This window comes from Drosophila sechellia, chromosome 3R, assembly GCF_004382195.2.
Source record: "Drosophila sechellia strain sech25 chromosome 3R, ASM438219v1, whole genome shotgun sequence".
In the NCBI taxonomy this organism is placed as follows: domain Eukaryota; kingdom Metazoa; phylum Arthropoda; class Insecta; order Diptera; family Drosophilidae; genus Drosophila; species Drosophila sechellia.
In genome coordinates this window covers 4,055,207-4,071,548 of record NC_045952.1, presented here as the reverse complement: position 1 = coordinate 4,071,548, position 16,342 = coordinate 4,055,207, and the positions used below count along the sequence as shown (strand labels likewise).

Here is a 16,342-nt window from a genome sequence, read left to right as displayed (position 1 = left end):
ATCCATCCACCCAACTGCCCCTCCACCAGGCCACCTGCCAGCTCCCTCACCACCTGTTTTTGATGGCTTTTGCAATTTGCCCGTTTTCTTGTGTCAACAATGGAGCCGGTGGTGAGTGGGCGAGTGGATGGCTGGGTGCTGCTACCTTTGGCCCGGCCAAGCTGTTGACCAAGTAGGAACAATTAAAACGATTTTTCTGGCATCCGTTTGGCACTGCACTTTATCAATGTGCCCCTCGTTTCTGCTTTCCAAATGTCAACTGCCAAGGACGAAACGTTGTTGGCTTTCGTTCGCTGGCTAGAAATAAAGTCACAAGTGCACTTAAAAAAAGCATTACTCCTTTCGAAATCGATAAATTTGATTAATTCCGTTACGTTTTTACCCTTTGTACGATAATAATTATATTGTTTGGAACAGCATTTAATTGTATGAGAATGTACGCAAGAATAGGTCAGAACCTTTTCAATTTTGTGAGGGAAACCAAGTCCTGATTCTATATGCATACTTCGATTGCCAGTATTGCCGGTATTGAGCTGTCTTCCAGTGTCGAACTTGTCCATTTACTGATTGATTTACAATTGTATGTCGTGCATGGTTCGGTTATAAATTACCTGGTCTGGCGAACACGGTTATTGGGAACAGTCATCTGCAGTTGGTTGAGATAGTATGGGCTGGAATAGGAACCGCCCATTTAAATCGTTTCAAATGCAAACATAATTATTATAGCCACTATAGGGATCTAAGAATATGTGTTTTGTACTTAGTTCTCGAAATAATCCCCTTCTTAATCTCTGATCAACTTTCTCGTCTGACGGGCTTTCAACTAACCCTCGGCTCAACTCTAAACAAGCTGCAATTCAAACAAGGAGATTATTCAGTCATTCCACTCAAGGTCTCCTCCATATCGAGTATATGAAGCGTGCCCATGTTTTGGCTTCTTTCCTAAGCTGCTCCTCGACTGCCTTATTGTTTGCTTTCTGTTTGGTGGCAGCACACATTTTGGAGTTGATTATTCTGAGAGCGACCAGAAGTTGTCGGAAAAGTTTTGCACAACGCCATCCGAACGAAGTTTTGACTTTAAATCCATGTGTGTGAGCCATATATTAATAATACTTGTGTACACAAAAACACAGCTGTGGTTTCTTTGGTCTCGCAGAAAAGATATTTTGAAGCAGAAATACCATTCATTTTGCTGGCTCTACGTTGTTCTTTTAGGAATTGTTGTTCCTCACCTCCCCCCTTTTCAAGTTGAGAGCGTGGCTAGATTTCCCTGGGGTTTCCTCCCTGCCATCCAATATGTTGCACATACCACGCCCTGCCATGCCTTATTTAGCCTGCATTGCCAAAATGCCTTTGGCACATGCCAAGTCTGGTCTTGCATCTCGCCTTCATCTGCTGCAATTTGCCCCAAACCATGGCCCAAAAGTGGGTTTTGTCGCAGCAGGGGGAGGTGTTCTGCCGTAGCTGCCATCGCATTTTGCATGCTTCGTTAAGCATTCTGTACAATAAACAGCAGCAGCAGAATCATCCGAGATGAGGGTATGTCTTGGGATCTGGAATGTATATGGCAGTAGCCAGTTGATTCATAGTTGGAATCTTGATAATACTATAATATATATATTAGAATCACAAGCAAAATAATGTGTGTCATTATAGAAGACATTGTCTACAGGCTCTAACTGGAATGCTTTCAGGACCATATGTAGCTAACTCAAATATTAAACCACTTCATGGTAATATGTTCCAGACTGAGAATATGAAAATCGTGTGTGTGCACACACTGTTGGTTTGCCTTTGCAGTTGTCGTCTATGAAAAGTTACGGAATGTATATGCATATACATTTTCATATCAAAGAGCCAGGCAGCGAAGTTTTTTCACTCAGCTGTCTGCCGTCTGCCATCGTTCAGATATTCAGGCAGCTAGTCAGCCAGCCAGCCAGTCAGTCAGTCAGTCGGTCAGTTCAGTCTGGGGTCAGGAATGCTATATATATATGGATATATTGCATATATATCCCCCGGTTGATTCCCCCTGCCTGTGAAGTAAAGTAGATTGTTTTTCACTGGCTCGCAAAATGAACATCTAATATCGAGATGAAATTGATGATGCAGCCCGAAGTGGATTTCGTTTTCGGAATTTCTATTCGCCTTTGTTACTTCCGACGCGAACTGATGGGATGCGATTGCACAGAGCGTTTATTTCGAGGTTCCAACACTAGTGGGCACGATATTGGATATGGGATCAACTACAAGCTATTTATACCATATCGAACATCGATATGGATCAGATTTATAAGATTTATAATTTAAGTATTTTTAATAACGAAAAATAGAGCATGTAAAGGTAAAACTAGAATTATCTTTTATTAATGTTATTATACTCAAGCGCACATCATTAATTTCTGCCTCGACTGTCATGGCAGTCATCATTCCTTTTCGCGGCAGAGATTTGCAATTTTGACTCATTCAGCGTAAACTGCATTTCCCAGCGAGACACAAAAGACAAAAGGCGGCTAAAAAAGCTGCGGTTGCATACTATTTGTTTTATAATTTTTTTTTTTTTTTAGTTGAATACCATTTGAAACTATGAATTTAACGAGTAAATTACCCTCTTACTAAATTTAACCTTTATCCTATATTCATTGTAGTATTAACTTATGTGTTATATTTTCAGGCTCCATCATGTTTCATGTGCGGAGACGTCCGGCGGACTCACAGCCCCGGAGGCGAAAGAAAAAGCCACTGGGCGCGGCCAACGGGGCCAGCCACATATCCGGAGATCGGGAGGGACCCGTCCTGGTGGAGGTGACGCACAGCGGCGACGGCGGCCGGCGGATTAAGTTGGGCAGCGACCCGGTGGAGGTGGGGTCGGCCAACACTAACTGCCTGCAGCTATTCGGACCCTCGATCCAGCCGAGGCACTGCCTCATTTCGCTGCTGGAGGGCGTTTGCACCGTGACCCCACTGCACACCGATGCCCTGACCTTTGTCAACGGCCACCACATTAGTCAGCCGACCATTCTGCATGTAAGTTTAAGGAGCGGCTCTAAATAATCCTGCTAAGAGTCTTCTCTCAAAGGCACACATATATTAATTCTAGGAATTAATTCTGGGGAATATCCATAATCAGCTGCTACTCCTATAGCGTGATTGTTATAGTTTCATTTACGCATATTGGCTTATTTGTAAATTATGTAAAATGTCGTGCCCTATGTGTGTGCTGTTCTGGGGGAGACCTTTAATGTACCCCTCCATTGTCTAATTGCGGATAATTCGTTTTAATTAGTTGAATTTTCGTGCACATCACCCCCGCGAGTGCTCAATTTGACAGCAGCTGGAAAAGTTCCACCATCGACCTTGACCCGGCTGAAGTTTAAAGGGTTCGAAAGCTGCCAGTTTCCATCCGGCTGTTTTTGTCCTTGTATTTGGGGATTTTGTGGCTCCGACTGTCTGAGCAGGTCCAAGCCAATAATCGTCCTGGCTTAGCCGAGCGTTTATGGGGACAACTTTCGCTTGGAGTCAACTGAAAGATAAATGAGCAACGGGATTGACTTACGCTTCAGGGTTTTTCCAAGATGGAGGGAAATGGGTCTGAAAAGTGAAAGCCCATTTAAAGTTAAATTAAAGCGAGTTTAATATTCACCAAGCATATAACATCTATATACGAAGCTGCCTTTTTCTGAGTGTAGGTATCGCCATGGGACTTTTGGAATCGACTGCGAGCTCGGCTTGTCAATTCCCATTCATTTGCACTTCAAGTTCATTATCAGCTTTGGATTTGAGTTTCAGTTCGAAAGGCAATAAAACCGCGGATACCAATGTGCCGGGTTGTGTGGTGGGGCACATTCCTCATACCACAGGCTTTGAGTCGCCGCTGATTTATCTTTTGTTTTGACAACTTTTCGACACACAACGGAAACACAAACAAAACGCCAGCGACAAGTACAGCGGCTGGGGAAATGAATCCAATTGGGGCTCTGAACTCTCACGCATTAACGGAAAAGTCAAAGGGAATGCCACCAAACACCAACCTGAAATTTCGCAGGGTTATGTATTCTATACTCTGTTGTTTTTGGCTTTCCGCTTGATGAAATCGAAGCGAAATGAACAGAGACAGCTTCTGCATTTCCCCAATATTGTGCTAAAGACTAAAGCAAAGTTGAGCTCCCAGCTCGGCAATAAGCTCAAAGAGTCGTTGGGGAATTTTCGGGGCAAAAGAAAAGAAAGATGTCTCTTTTGCTCAGATTCAACAACACAATTTTTCTTTTTTATTTTGGCTTCTGGTTTTGTTGTTGGTTGGCTCCTTTTTATTATGGCACGGAATTAATTTTATTTTTCCAATTGGCAAATTGGGGTTGGCTGCGGTCCGATGAACCTGAACAAAAATAATGCAAACCTAGTTTTCTCTTTGGGCCGTGTGTCAAAGATTTGTTCGCCGAGCTAATCAGCATTAGAGAAAAACGCAAACAAACCCAGAAAGAGATAGGCAGTAACGAAAACATAAAAAAATTAACACAGTCCGCCCTCCACTCGAATTTCCCTCCAGAGAGGGGCGTCTCTGTTCGCCAGTTTTGATTTCAAAACGCCCCGAAATTTTCCAACCGCTGACTCAGTGCCCCAGAATCCGTCAGTCGGTGTGCTTCACTCTTCTCTCGCAGTGTAGATATTTAAGTAATAGCCGCACTTAATTAAAGTTGGCCATGAGTCACCTGAACTCTCTTTCACACTTTATCCCTCGTCACAGCGACCTGCAAATATAATTAATTCATATATGTTTCGCGTTTTCCATCCGCAGAACGGATCGGTGGTAATGTTCGGACGGGTGGCCTCGTACCGCTTCCTCGATTCCCCCACCGACGGGCGCTACAACCTGGCTCTGTCCCAATCCCAGCTGGACTCGGCATGTCTCTACGAAAGGTGAGTAATCCGGCTGATTTGGGGATATCTAAGGGCAAAAATTTATGCTAAACCAGTGCTTATATATCGCCAATGCTTTGAGTAATTGTATTTGAGTTATTAAAGTTAGCTAGTGATTACGTTCGATCAAATCAAAGTGGAATTAAATCTATTTCGACTTCATTTTTCAAACTTGCTTATAAGTGTAAAATGTCTGAACATTTAACTTTTGTAAAGTGGGGAATGTTTCGGATATATTCAGATTAAAGAAGATTCATCTAAACGTTCTGAACGTAACGTAACCACGTAACTGAGCAAAAAACATTTTCCTTATGAGTTTCCTAGCGAATATATGAAGTTAGGATTTGCATACTCAGGTGACAGGCGTTGTAAATTTGAAACATTTTAATTCACGTTAGATGAGACATTCTAGATGCTTGAAATTCATTCGAGGGTAATTCTCTACGTATGCTGCTATTTATTTATATTTATGCGTTTATTTTTTTTGTTTTATTTACACGTCTTATTGTGCTGTTCGTTTATGTCTCGTTACGTGTTGTTTGTTTTTATTGTTTGTGTAAAACATTAATATCATGCACTCGCCAAACCGAAAAAATTACCCAACAAATATGCAAAACAATTTGCACAAACCCACACACTCACCTGAACACCACCATCAACCAACCGAACGATGCAAATGCCTCTGCCTCTCTGGCTCCTGGACAACGACAGCCGCTCGCCCACATCCCCGGGATCCTGGAATGACGAGGATGGAGCCTTGAGTTCGGTGGGTACTTCATTGAAACGCTTTAACGCCTTATTCGTACTAACATGGATAGTATATTCGCAGACACACAAAAGCGACTACGACCACCACCAGCAAGCAAACCATTCCAGCGCCTACCACAACAATAATAACAACTCCAGTGATCACCCCCTGAGCAGCACGCTGCGGGACGTGGTGGACAGCAAGGCTGGACAGGATCAGGGGGCCAATTCGGGCAACTACGACGGCCAAAGCCTGGAGGGCAATCTGGAGAACGAAACCAAGTCGATTTCCAGCTTGAAGTCAGGTGGTTCCAACAGTCAAGATCGGTAAGATTCGGAGTCGGTCGATATACTTACTTAAAATTCAAAATTCTGTCTCCAAACCAAACAGGAAAGCCAACACAACTTCCCTACACTTAACCATCAAGCAATCTGCTATGAATATTTGCATTCACTCACTGTCTGATTAACTTTTCATTTTGTTTAGTATTTGTGTGCGCTTTAAAGTTATGCCATAATTTACTTTCCCTTTGCACTGTCTCAACTGCTTTTCGAACTCTCAATTAATCCGTCTTTCTGTTGTACTGTGATTCACTAATCGATTAACCCTCTTCGATACATAGGTCGCCCAAAATGACAGGCTCTGGCATTTTGGCCGGTGGTGGCAGCGGTTCTGGCGACACCCAGGGACAGGAGCCCATCCTGCCGGCTGTCCTGGAGTTCCCCGAAACTCACCAGGAACTCTTTCTGCGCCACATTATTAGCGAACTGGACGTGAACGTTCCGCACTTTAAGCTGGCACCCGTCTACTCGCTCTACCTGTGTGCTAGGTGGGTAATTCATGATGGGTAATTCATAATTGAAGTGGGGTGCAGCATGAAAGCAGCTGCCATTGCGCTTGTTCGGCTTTAATTGTTGTTTGAATGCTTGGGTGTGCCTATTTAATTAAAATACTAAAGATTGAATACCGTGGAAAGAAAGATGGAAATACTTTGGTTGGAATGCGAAACATGTTCAAGTACAGAAAGTAGTTGGTCCAACAGAATCCGTCAATAACCTAAAAGAAATAAGGAACTAAATATACCTCTTACAGGCTTAAACAAGTTAGTCATTGAATTAAGGTTTGAGTTAATTTATAGACATTTCACCTAGTACTTGCTCACGATTCCACCTACCTACCTGCATCTACAGATGCTGAGATGTATCATGTGCCACACTTCAAGTGCACTCTGGCCTCCGATTAATCCATTTATATTTCAATTCCAAAGTCAGGGCTTCATTTAGCAAGGCCCCCCGGACATGGCAAATTACTGATGAATTGCAACCAGCTAACACCAGCTGACAAATGTCCAGACATAGAGTGGCAAGACATGTTCCAGAGGGCAGTAGTTCCAAATCCCCATGCCCCTCAAACAGAACCTTCCCGAGCAGCAGCCAGTATCAACAATTCATTATCAATTATGATGATTTATCTTGGCTGCTGACCCATTTTGTGAGCTATTAATATTAATGTATTCTGACAGCGGGATGTGGAGGAATAGGAAGTGGATGGGAAAATGGGCTAGCAGAAACAGCAGGGGCAGGAAACCGGCCAATCATTTGGGGAAAATGGAGCTTTGACATTTGACGCGTGTGAAAATCAATAGATACAATCAATTGGGGCTACGGGGCCTTTTAGAAGCGACTGATTAAAGAACAACATATTTTCCCTCAGATATCGAGCGTCCACACATTACCGCCCCGAGTTGCAGCCCACGGAGCGTGCCCACAAACTGACCATGTTCCTGCACCATGTGGCTAATCTCGTCTACAGCGTAGTCCAGGAGCAGTACACGGATCCCCGAATCTTGGCCTTTTGGATGGCCAACAGCTCGGAGTTCCTGCACTTCCTTAAATCGGATCGCCACATAAGCGCGTTTAGTGTCCAGGCTCAAGAGGTTTTGGCCGAGGCCGTGCAGACTGCGTTTCGCAACCTGGTCAACTGCTTCCGATTGGAACTCTCGCAAACCCTCAACCAGTTTCTCTCCGAGAACATTGATCACGACTCCGCGGCGGGTCTGGTACTGACTGTGCTGGGATCGGCGATGGCCCTTCTTAGACGATGCCGTGTAAATGCAGCCCTAACGATCCAGTTGTTTTCGCAGCTGTTCCACTACATCAATGTCATATGTTTCAATACGGTGAGCGGCCCACAAAGGCCAGGTTATGTGCATACAGTGGTGCCAATACGGCTTGTTAATTGTTTAAAGTATAAAAAACCAAAATTTTGTTTTAAAATGTTTAAGACGAATGTTAGGTATATTCGAGAAATGATGATTCTAAAAATTCTAAAGTACTTAAAAAGAAAGAAATCTATAATTATCTTGATTAATTTTATATATGTAACAAAGTTTTTTTATTCATTTCTATGAAATTGCTACTTCAAGCATAGTTTGATTGTTTATATATATATTAAAGTATTTGTTTTCGTTTAATATTTATTGGCACCACTGACGTACAACTTTCTCGTTGAAATCCACTTATTTGGTTGTTCCCGCTTTCGCAGATTGTGGCAAACTCTCAGATGTGCACAGGTGACTGGGGTAAGGTAATGACGGAGCGGCTTCAGTTGCTGGAGCTGTGGGCAGAACGGCAAGGATTGGAATTGGCGGCGGATTGCCATTTGGCCAAGATCAATCAGTGTGCTCAGTTTTTGCAAGCACCCAAATCCTCCGTGGAGGAGATCCAGCAGTTAGCCTGCTCCTGCTTCCGTTTAAACTCCCTTCAAATGGCAGCGTTGCTGCAGCAGGAAAAGCTTCCCCGCAACCTGGTTGATACGGCCATAAGAATGGCGGAATCTGTGGCTGACGAACTAACCCGTGCCGATGGACGAGAGGTTCGGTTGGAAGAATCACCAGAGCTTCACTTGGCGCTTCTGCTGCCCGACGATGGATTCAGCTGTGATGTGGTGCGTGGCATTCCCACCGGTCTCGTAGACTTCCTCAATCCCCTCCAGCAGCAGGGCATGTGCCGTCTGGCGGCCCAACCCACCTCCATTGGCCTTTGGACGGTCTATATGCATCAGTTTAATGTGAGTTACTCGTACATCATTTATTAATTTATGTTAAATGATATTAATAATTTAACCATCGCAGGCTCGCAGTTCCAGTGCCATGTCTAACAAACTTCCGCAACCGGAATTGCAGCTCATTAAGCTACACAAGAACAGCAACGGCATGGGCTTATCCATCGTCGCTGCGAAGGGAGCTGGTCAGGAGAAGCTGGGTATCTACATCAAGAGTGTTGTGCCTGGCGGAGCGGCAGATGCAGATGGACGTCTGCAAGCTGGCGACCAGCTTCTGCGCGTGGATGGGCAGAGTTTGATTGGTATCACACAAGAGAGGTGTGTATATTAGCGAAGTTTAATGAAGATCAGGGCTTATTCCTTATTTCTTGCTTTAGGGCTGCGGACTACCTGGTGCGAACGGGTCCTGTGGTCAGTTTGGAAGTGGCCAAGCAGGGAGCCATCTATCACGGGCTGGCTACGCTGCTCCAGCAGCCTAGTCCGGTGATCCAGCGTGGTGAGTAGCTCCCAATGGAGCCCACAATTAGACACATATATATCAATACAAAACACACATATTAGAGCGACTCCAGGTGCTGGGTAGGACGCTAAAAACAACTCACAACTCAACTCACTCAATCATCCAAGATACTTACCCACTACTCTACTCTACCGTACTCACGTTGTGTAAGCTAACCAAGTAACCAACCCATCCCCCATGCTGCTCCGCTCGAATCGCTAGAAGCTTCCCCCAGCAACTTTCTGCAGCATCTGAATACTGGCCAGCAGCGTCGTCACTCCTCGTTCCAACAGCAGGCTCGGTACTACAACAACTCAATCTCGGACGACAGTCTCAATCGCAGTCGTCGTGAATCTTTTGCCTGCATGCGGGCCTCCTCGCCGCCGGTGAGACGTTTAAGTGCCTCATGTCTGCAGGAGGAACTGTGTGCACTGGGCCACCAGTTGCACATTGACCCGAGATACCGGGATACGAGACGAATTGCTCGATCTGCCAGCAGCTTGTATTTGGGTAACGATCAGAGTGGTTACTATCATCCGCCGCCGATGGCACCCTGTGTAACCCACTTTAGTCCTATGAGACCGTTGAGGAAAACTCCACCACCTTCCATCTACATTGAGGAGTACCAGGATGAGCCGGCCAAGGATTCGCAGGAATCGTTTGGAAACTTTGCCGCCTACAGTGACGCACATCAGCCACTGAATGAAGAAGGTATAGCATCCATGGCGCTATCAGATGAGATTCCTTTTATAGATGACGAAGAGGAGGAGAAGCAGCACCAGCAGCGACCATGCATGTCCACATCTAGTTGCTCCTCTACCGTGAAAAGAAATCCTGCGGCGGGATATCGAAAAACAGTAAGTTTTGACCTGGAACAAGCAGGAGATGGTGAACCAGGAGCCATTGGAATCGACAGGAAGTACCATACCCACGACGCTATCAGTCATTATGCAGCCAGTGCCTCCTCGACGGAATCTCTGATGGCAGAGCAATCCGAAAGGATTCCTTTGATTCAAAAAATACGCAGAGAGTTAAATAGCAAGAGAGCAACAAATTGCTCGGCTGATGGTTTTAGTTCCGGAGGCTCGGGGTCCAATAGCCAGCGTTCATCCAGCGAATCCATCGAGCGCATGCCGCTGCTCCGGCAGAATCATTCACCCTGTCAGCGGCAACTGAACACCCAGCGTTCGCACAAAAGGTCAGGAGTCGGTACAGCTGCCCCAATTGTCAGCATCCAAGTTCCTAGTGTGTGTGAAATCGAAAGTTCCTCCACCCGTTCTCCTACTGTAAATACAAGCAATCGATATTGTGCCAGCACCACCTTCCAAACCAAAACCATTCCCAGCACTACTATGAAAGCAAACAGTCGAAGGGCCTCGAGCCAGGTCAATCTCAATCCCCGCTTTTTGTTGCCCCTGGGTCAGGGAAAAGTCCGCGAGATGGCAGAGTACTTTAATGCCAACAAGAATTTCCCGCCCAGCATTAATAAATCACGATCCACCTCGGCACTGAATGATCCGGGTAGCAAGCCGTGTGCCAAGCTTTCACAGACGGAACAGAGCCGGATCCTAAAGCAGCTGAAGGAGTGGAGTCTGCATGGCAGTGCGGGCAAGGACTTCGATGAAGCGGAAAACGTCGGCGATAAAGTCAGCTGCGAGTGCCCGTGCTGCGCTCATTGTCGTGGCAAGCGAGAGCAACAAAATGGGAAACAGGTGCAACACCAGGTAGCTGCTACCTTCAAATGCTACGACAGTTGCCAGGACGACGAGGCGGAGACGACCAAACAGAAGCCGGAATTATCCCGATATGCCAGCTACCGGCAAAGCGTCATGTGCAGCAATCGCCAGGCCCACAGTGTGCGGCAGCTGAAGCGCAACAAACAGCAGAAGCATGTGCAACTCAGGGCTAAGCCAAGCTCACACTCTCGCCATCATCATCATCATCACTGTCATAAGCAGCCACGTCCTCGGGCGCCTGCCACACCGCCATCCACGGATAACACCAAGAGCAGCAGCAGCGACACCAGACGCAGCAGCGCCAGCATGCGGAATCCACAGAGCTGTTCAAATTGCGGAGATGCCATTGACGGTTGCCACTCCTGCAGCTGCAGCGAAGTCGAGTCCTGTTCCTCGGCTGGCGAATCCTCCTCCAGCTGTTGTGCTGCTCGTTGCGAAGTGCTAGAAATTCGTGGCCATTCCCGGAGGGGTGATAATGATGACAATGCGGGTGGTGGCATCGATGGCAATGAGGGCGGCGGGGGGCACTGCCTCAAAATGCCATTGCCCGGCTCGACGGAAACAACATCTACAACAGTGTTTCCGACACACAGATGACAACCCAACCAAGCTGCACCGAGGTTCATGTTGTTCTCCCCGTTGTTGTACTTATTAGCCATTGATTTTGCCTGCAATTTATATTTACTTTGGCTTGTTCGTTGAAACATCCTGTCGAGCTGTTTATTGATTAGATTTTATTTCTTGTTGCGCTTACTTATGTGAGACTTAAAGTCTTTCGGTTGTATATTATATAGGTTTCTTTGCACTTTTGTATAAATACAGACTGATTCTATTTGCTGCTCTTCTGTTCTTGAATCCGGATTAAATACGTTTTATTAGCATTTTTAAAATGAAAGCTATAATAATTTTATTCAACCCTATTTGACTATGCAGTCACAGGAAGAGAAATACCAGTAAAAATACTCATATTTAGCTGGTTATTCATTATTCAACTTACTAAGAAATTTTAGTATTTTCGTATTTTAGTTGTTACGTTTTTGAATTACACATTTGGCCTTCATATTTAATTTGATAGCAGCTGCGTTGCCCTCCTCAATTGTTTAACTTTTTCTGTTGTTTTCAATAAAGTACAAATATGTAAATAGTACGAGCAATGTTTATTGTTTTTGTGCATATTTATGTGTGTAAATGCAATTGAATAGTTGTATCCTCTGCTTTTATATCTCCGTTTTACATTTGTTGTAGTCTTTTAATTAGATTTAACCCGCATATATTAATATTATACTAAAACAATTTGAATTTCCACACCGAAAGAAATTTACTAAAATGTCTGTCTATCTATCTACTTTTCTCCCCCTCCATGCGCACCAATCAACCTAAACCCCACCACCAACTCTAAAACCCCAAACTATGCACTCAATTTGATGACGTTGATGATGATGATTGTGTTGCTTTGCTGGGAATATGGAAACTGCAGGTAATCGCCGTATGTCGGAACGCGATTTGACGCGGATGGGCGGTGCCGAATCGACCAAATCTCTGGGTCCACTGATAGCCAACAGTCATCCGAATCACAGCCTTAGTCTTAGCCAACATCTGAACAACAGCCACAACAACACCCTAGGCAATAGCAACAATAGTAGCGTCATCAATCCCCTAGCTGCACACCTGCCCAACAGCAAATCGGTGCCGGCTCTGCATCACCACACGGGATCGGGTACCATATGTAAGTGAACTGCACACCCCCGTTATCCTTGCCTCCTATCCTTGTAATCGAAGCACAATCCAATCGCCTTGTAAACCCGAGACTAATTCACTTTTTCAACCGCATCCATCTCGTTTTCCACATAGCCCTGGCCAATTCCAAGTCACGCAGCACGCACAGTTTGCATAACAATACATCTGGAATGGGTGGAATCGGCGGAGCTGCAGCAGGAGGAATGCTGGGTCAGCCAAATGGCAGCCACAACAATGCAAATGGAAATGGAAATGGCAACGGCAACGAGCAGGGTTTCTATCAGAATCTCAGCGTGTATCGGGCGCAAAATCAGAGCCAACCGATTTTGAACGAGAGGTAAGACTATCAGTTTCATAAATATAAGTTCATATGTGGATGAGTTTCGGAACGCTAAAAGCTAACATAATATGCTAAAGATATGCGACATTTATGCATTTTTACATACTTTGCATAAATCCCGTCAAATTAATTCTGCTATAACTTTTATATTCTTTTTTTGCTACTGATTTGGCCGCTACTGTTGTTTATTTTGCTAATACATATAGATTCACTTAAAAATGTCATTTTAAATTCAGCTGACCACTAAAATCGTTCTTGCTGAAATGGTTTTGTTTACTTTGGTTTGAGTTGTGTTTTAGATCCAAACGTTTTTAATTAAATAGGAAATCGCTGTTTGCAGTAATTTAAAACGAAGCATGAACCAAAATTTAAGAAGTACATTAAATTATTATTTTTGAAATTCAATAATTGTTTCTAGAAACTTACTGTTAATTTATGTAATATTCAAGAATTTTTCAATTTTTATCAAAGCTTTAAAAAAGTTTTTTGTTGTAAGTTCAATTGTGTAATATCGCAGCCATAAAAAGCACACAAACTTTAAAGAGGCATTAAGGGTCGCATTAATAATTTACAACGATTTCGAGTGTGTGTTTTTCGGGGTGTTGCTTGAGGCAAGGTGTGTAGGTGTGGCCACAGAAATGTGTGCAGCTCGATGGCAATATTTCTAACTCTCGTGTGTGTAATTCTAGGGTGACTTTGCGTTTAAAGAAATTACTTTATGGCTTTATACCCATTAAAAAAGAATATGAACTTTTAGAAATGTCCCAAGTACGTGAGTAATTAGCTCCTGTCGTTCCTTATCAAATTTTCATGCTGCTGTACAGAACACGCACCTTTGCAATAAACACAAACTAATTGCTCAGGAGGAGGAAAGAGCGCAAGCAAATGTTTTGTAGCACTCGACACGTTTCAGTTATTAAGTGTAAATGATGAAGTTCGTACACCTTAAAAGCAACAACCAAGCACTCCGATTACTCTGCTCTCATTTATATTAATTGCCTCTTTCTAGACCGCCGATCGCCGCACATGCCGCCATGAACGCCTACAATGGCAGTTCCCCGCTTGCACCGCAGCAGCAACCACAGCAGCAACAGCAATCGCCATACCAGCAGCAGCAGCAGCAACATATGCAGGCCAATGCTAACCTCCCGTCCACGCGACCCGTCTCAGCCTATTACCACAGCCAGCAGTCGGCGCAGCAGCAGCAACAACAGCAGCAGCAACAACAACCCCTGCAGCAGCAACAGTTCGCACTCAGTAGCGGCAATCTCAATGGCCAGCAGCAACAGCACCAGCACCAGCTGACCTTGAACAACCGCACCAAGAGCCAGCAGAACTTCCAGCACACTCTTCGTATGCAGCAGATGATGGCTCCCTCCATGCCCAACATCAGCAATATGTACCATCACCAGCAGCAACAACAGCAACAGCTGCCCCTGCAGCAACAGCAGCAGCAGCAACAGCAACCTCTGATGAGCAGCAGTCAGAGCATGCAGAATGTTAACGATTTTACAGGTGGCTATCAGAATGGCAATCTGGAGTACAGGCGCAGTCAGCTCCATGATCCATCCACGCTCTACGAAATTCAGCAGCAACAGTTGCAACAGCAGCAGCAGCAACAGCAGCAACAGCAGCAGCAGGCATCGCCGAATTTTATAGCCCTGCCCCCGAAACCATTGGGCAGCTTACAGTCTCCCAATAAACCAAATGTTCCACCAAGTACAGCACCAAAACCGCAGCAGCAACAGCAGCGATATCTAGGACAATCCCTGCCGGCAGAGGACAAGCCGCCTCTACCGCCCACAGCAACGCATCCGCTCTTTAAAGCCACGCAGCAGATTGCTCCGGGAATGAATTACGTAGCTAGTACATTAGATCCGCCAAAGGGCAGCTATGTGGCGTCCAATCAAGGGAACAATCGTCCTCTTCACAGCGGTAGCAATCCATGGGAAAGGGAGGAGCGTGAAAAGGATCTAGAGATGCGGCGCGAACACATTCGCCAGTGGCGGGAGCAGCAGATATCGGAGCTGTCCCAGATCATATCCCGTTCCCCAATGCAAGAGGAGCAACTGAAAACCCTGATACTCGAGCGCGACTTTGAGCGAAGAGCACAAGAACTACAAGAGCAAGAGGAACAGGATCAGGAACAGCAGTACGACAAGGAGAACGTCCAGGAGTTGTTCAGACTGGCTGGCGGCGGTCAGGTCAGTGCCATACAAACACCCATTACCAGTTACCGACAAACGGAGATAAAACTGGCGGAGATGCCGGACAGCAACAGTCTGGTGGATTCAGTGCCACCACAGCCACCAGCACCAACTGCCCAGCCGCTGAGCAGCAACACCCAGCAGCCGAAGAGTATACTTAAGCACAATCGGTATTCCGAAGGTGGGGTTGGTCCCAGTGGGGCACCCTCGTCGCCATCGAAGTCGCAGAAATCCGCAAGTTTTGCGGACGAACGACATCTGCACACTGAGCATCCGATATCCAATCTAGCGAAGGAGCTTAATCAGCTCACAATGCTTGATAAGGACAATAACAACGAGACTCTGGATGCTGTTGTGCCGCCACCTCCACCGCCAGAAAGGAACAGCTCTTATTTAATCATGTCACAGCAGAAACTGCGGGGCAGCACTGGAAACGCAACCTCGTCCATGGGCCTACTGAAAACGGCCACCAGCAATCAGGCCGCAGCTGCTGTGGAGATTAAGAAGGCATCTCTTCTGAACACCCAAACCAATAACAACAACAATTTGAGTGGGAGCTTAAACAACAACACCATGCAAGGATCACCACTCAGCGCCATGGAACTAAATGCCGCATATGTTTCGGCCACGGGAACAGGAATAATTGGAGGATTGGGCACACCACCTCCGCCGCCACCGTTGATGCAGAGGGACAACAAGCGGGTGAGCTTCCACGATGAAGAGAATAATTTTGTGAGCGGGAATAGCCAGCAACAACAGCTGCAGCAGCAATATATTATGGATAATTACGGTATGGAGCATCAGGATTTGGACACTATCAGAGAGGATACGAGTGTAAGTGAATTATTTCTTTAGAAGTCGTCATTGTGATCTTTGGCTAAGCGAAATTTATTAAAACAATTAATATTTTTTAATATGTAGTATCTGCAACACAATCTCGATGCCTCCATGCTGCCATCTATGCCAGCCACTCCAGATGCTGCCCTCTGGAACACCTCAGTGCAATCCACTCCGGGCGTCATTGGCGCTCAAGAAGTGTACAGGTATTATACAATTTGGAGGTCTTAAAACATTTCACTGATGGATTTCATCCGTTTA

The 16,342-nt window shown here is 45.3% G+C and overlaps 1 protein-coding gene across 7 annotated transcripts in view; it reads left to right on the top strand.

The window, feature by feature from the left end:
- Positions 1-16,342, top strand: part of LOC6613905 (afadin) — a 45,488-nt gene that overhangs the window by 27,576 nt on the left and 1,570 nt on the right. For 5 of the 7 annotated variants that reach the window (XM_002038335.2, XM_032723324.1, XM_032723325.1 and 2 more), the window contains 13 exons: positions 2,672-3,024; positions 4,793-4,914; positions 5,626-5,680; positions 5,744-5,988; positions 6,285-6,491; positions 7,376-7,841; positions 8,207-8,731; positions 8,796-9,043; positions 9,103-9,221; positions 12,438-12,686; positions 12,812-13,034; positions 14,047-16,078; positions 16,166-16,287. In XM_002038335.2, coding sequence (XP_002038371.1) covers positions 2,672-3,024; positions 4,793-4,914; positions 5,626-5,680; positions 5,744-5,988; positions 6,285-6,491; positions 7,376-7,841; positions 8,207-8,731; positions 8,796-9,043; positions 9,103-9,221; positions 12,438-12,686; positions 12,812-13,034; positions 14,047-16,078; positions 16,166-16,287 — 4,966 coding nt within the window. Of the gene's footprint in view, positions 1-2,671; positions 3,025-4,792; positions 4,915-5,625; positions 5,681-5,743; positions 5,989-6,284; positions 6,492-7,375; positions 7,842-8,206; positions 8,732-8,795; positions 9,044-9,102; positions 9,222-9,446; positions 11,844-12,437; positions 12,687-12,811; positions 13,035-14,046; positions 16,079-16,165; positions 16,288-16,342 lie in introns of those variants that run through there. The other 2 variants (XM_032723326.1, XM_032723327.1) reach the window with 2 other exon arrangements.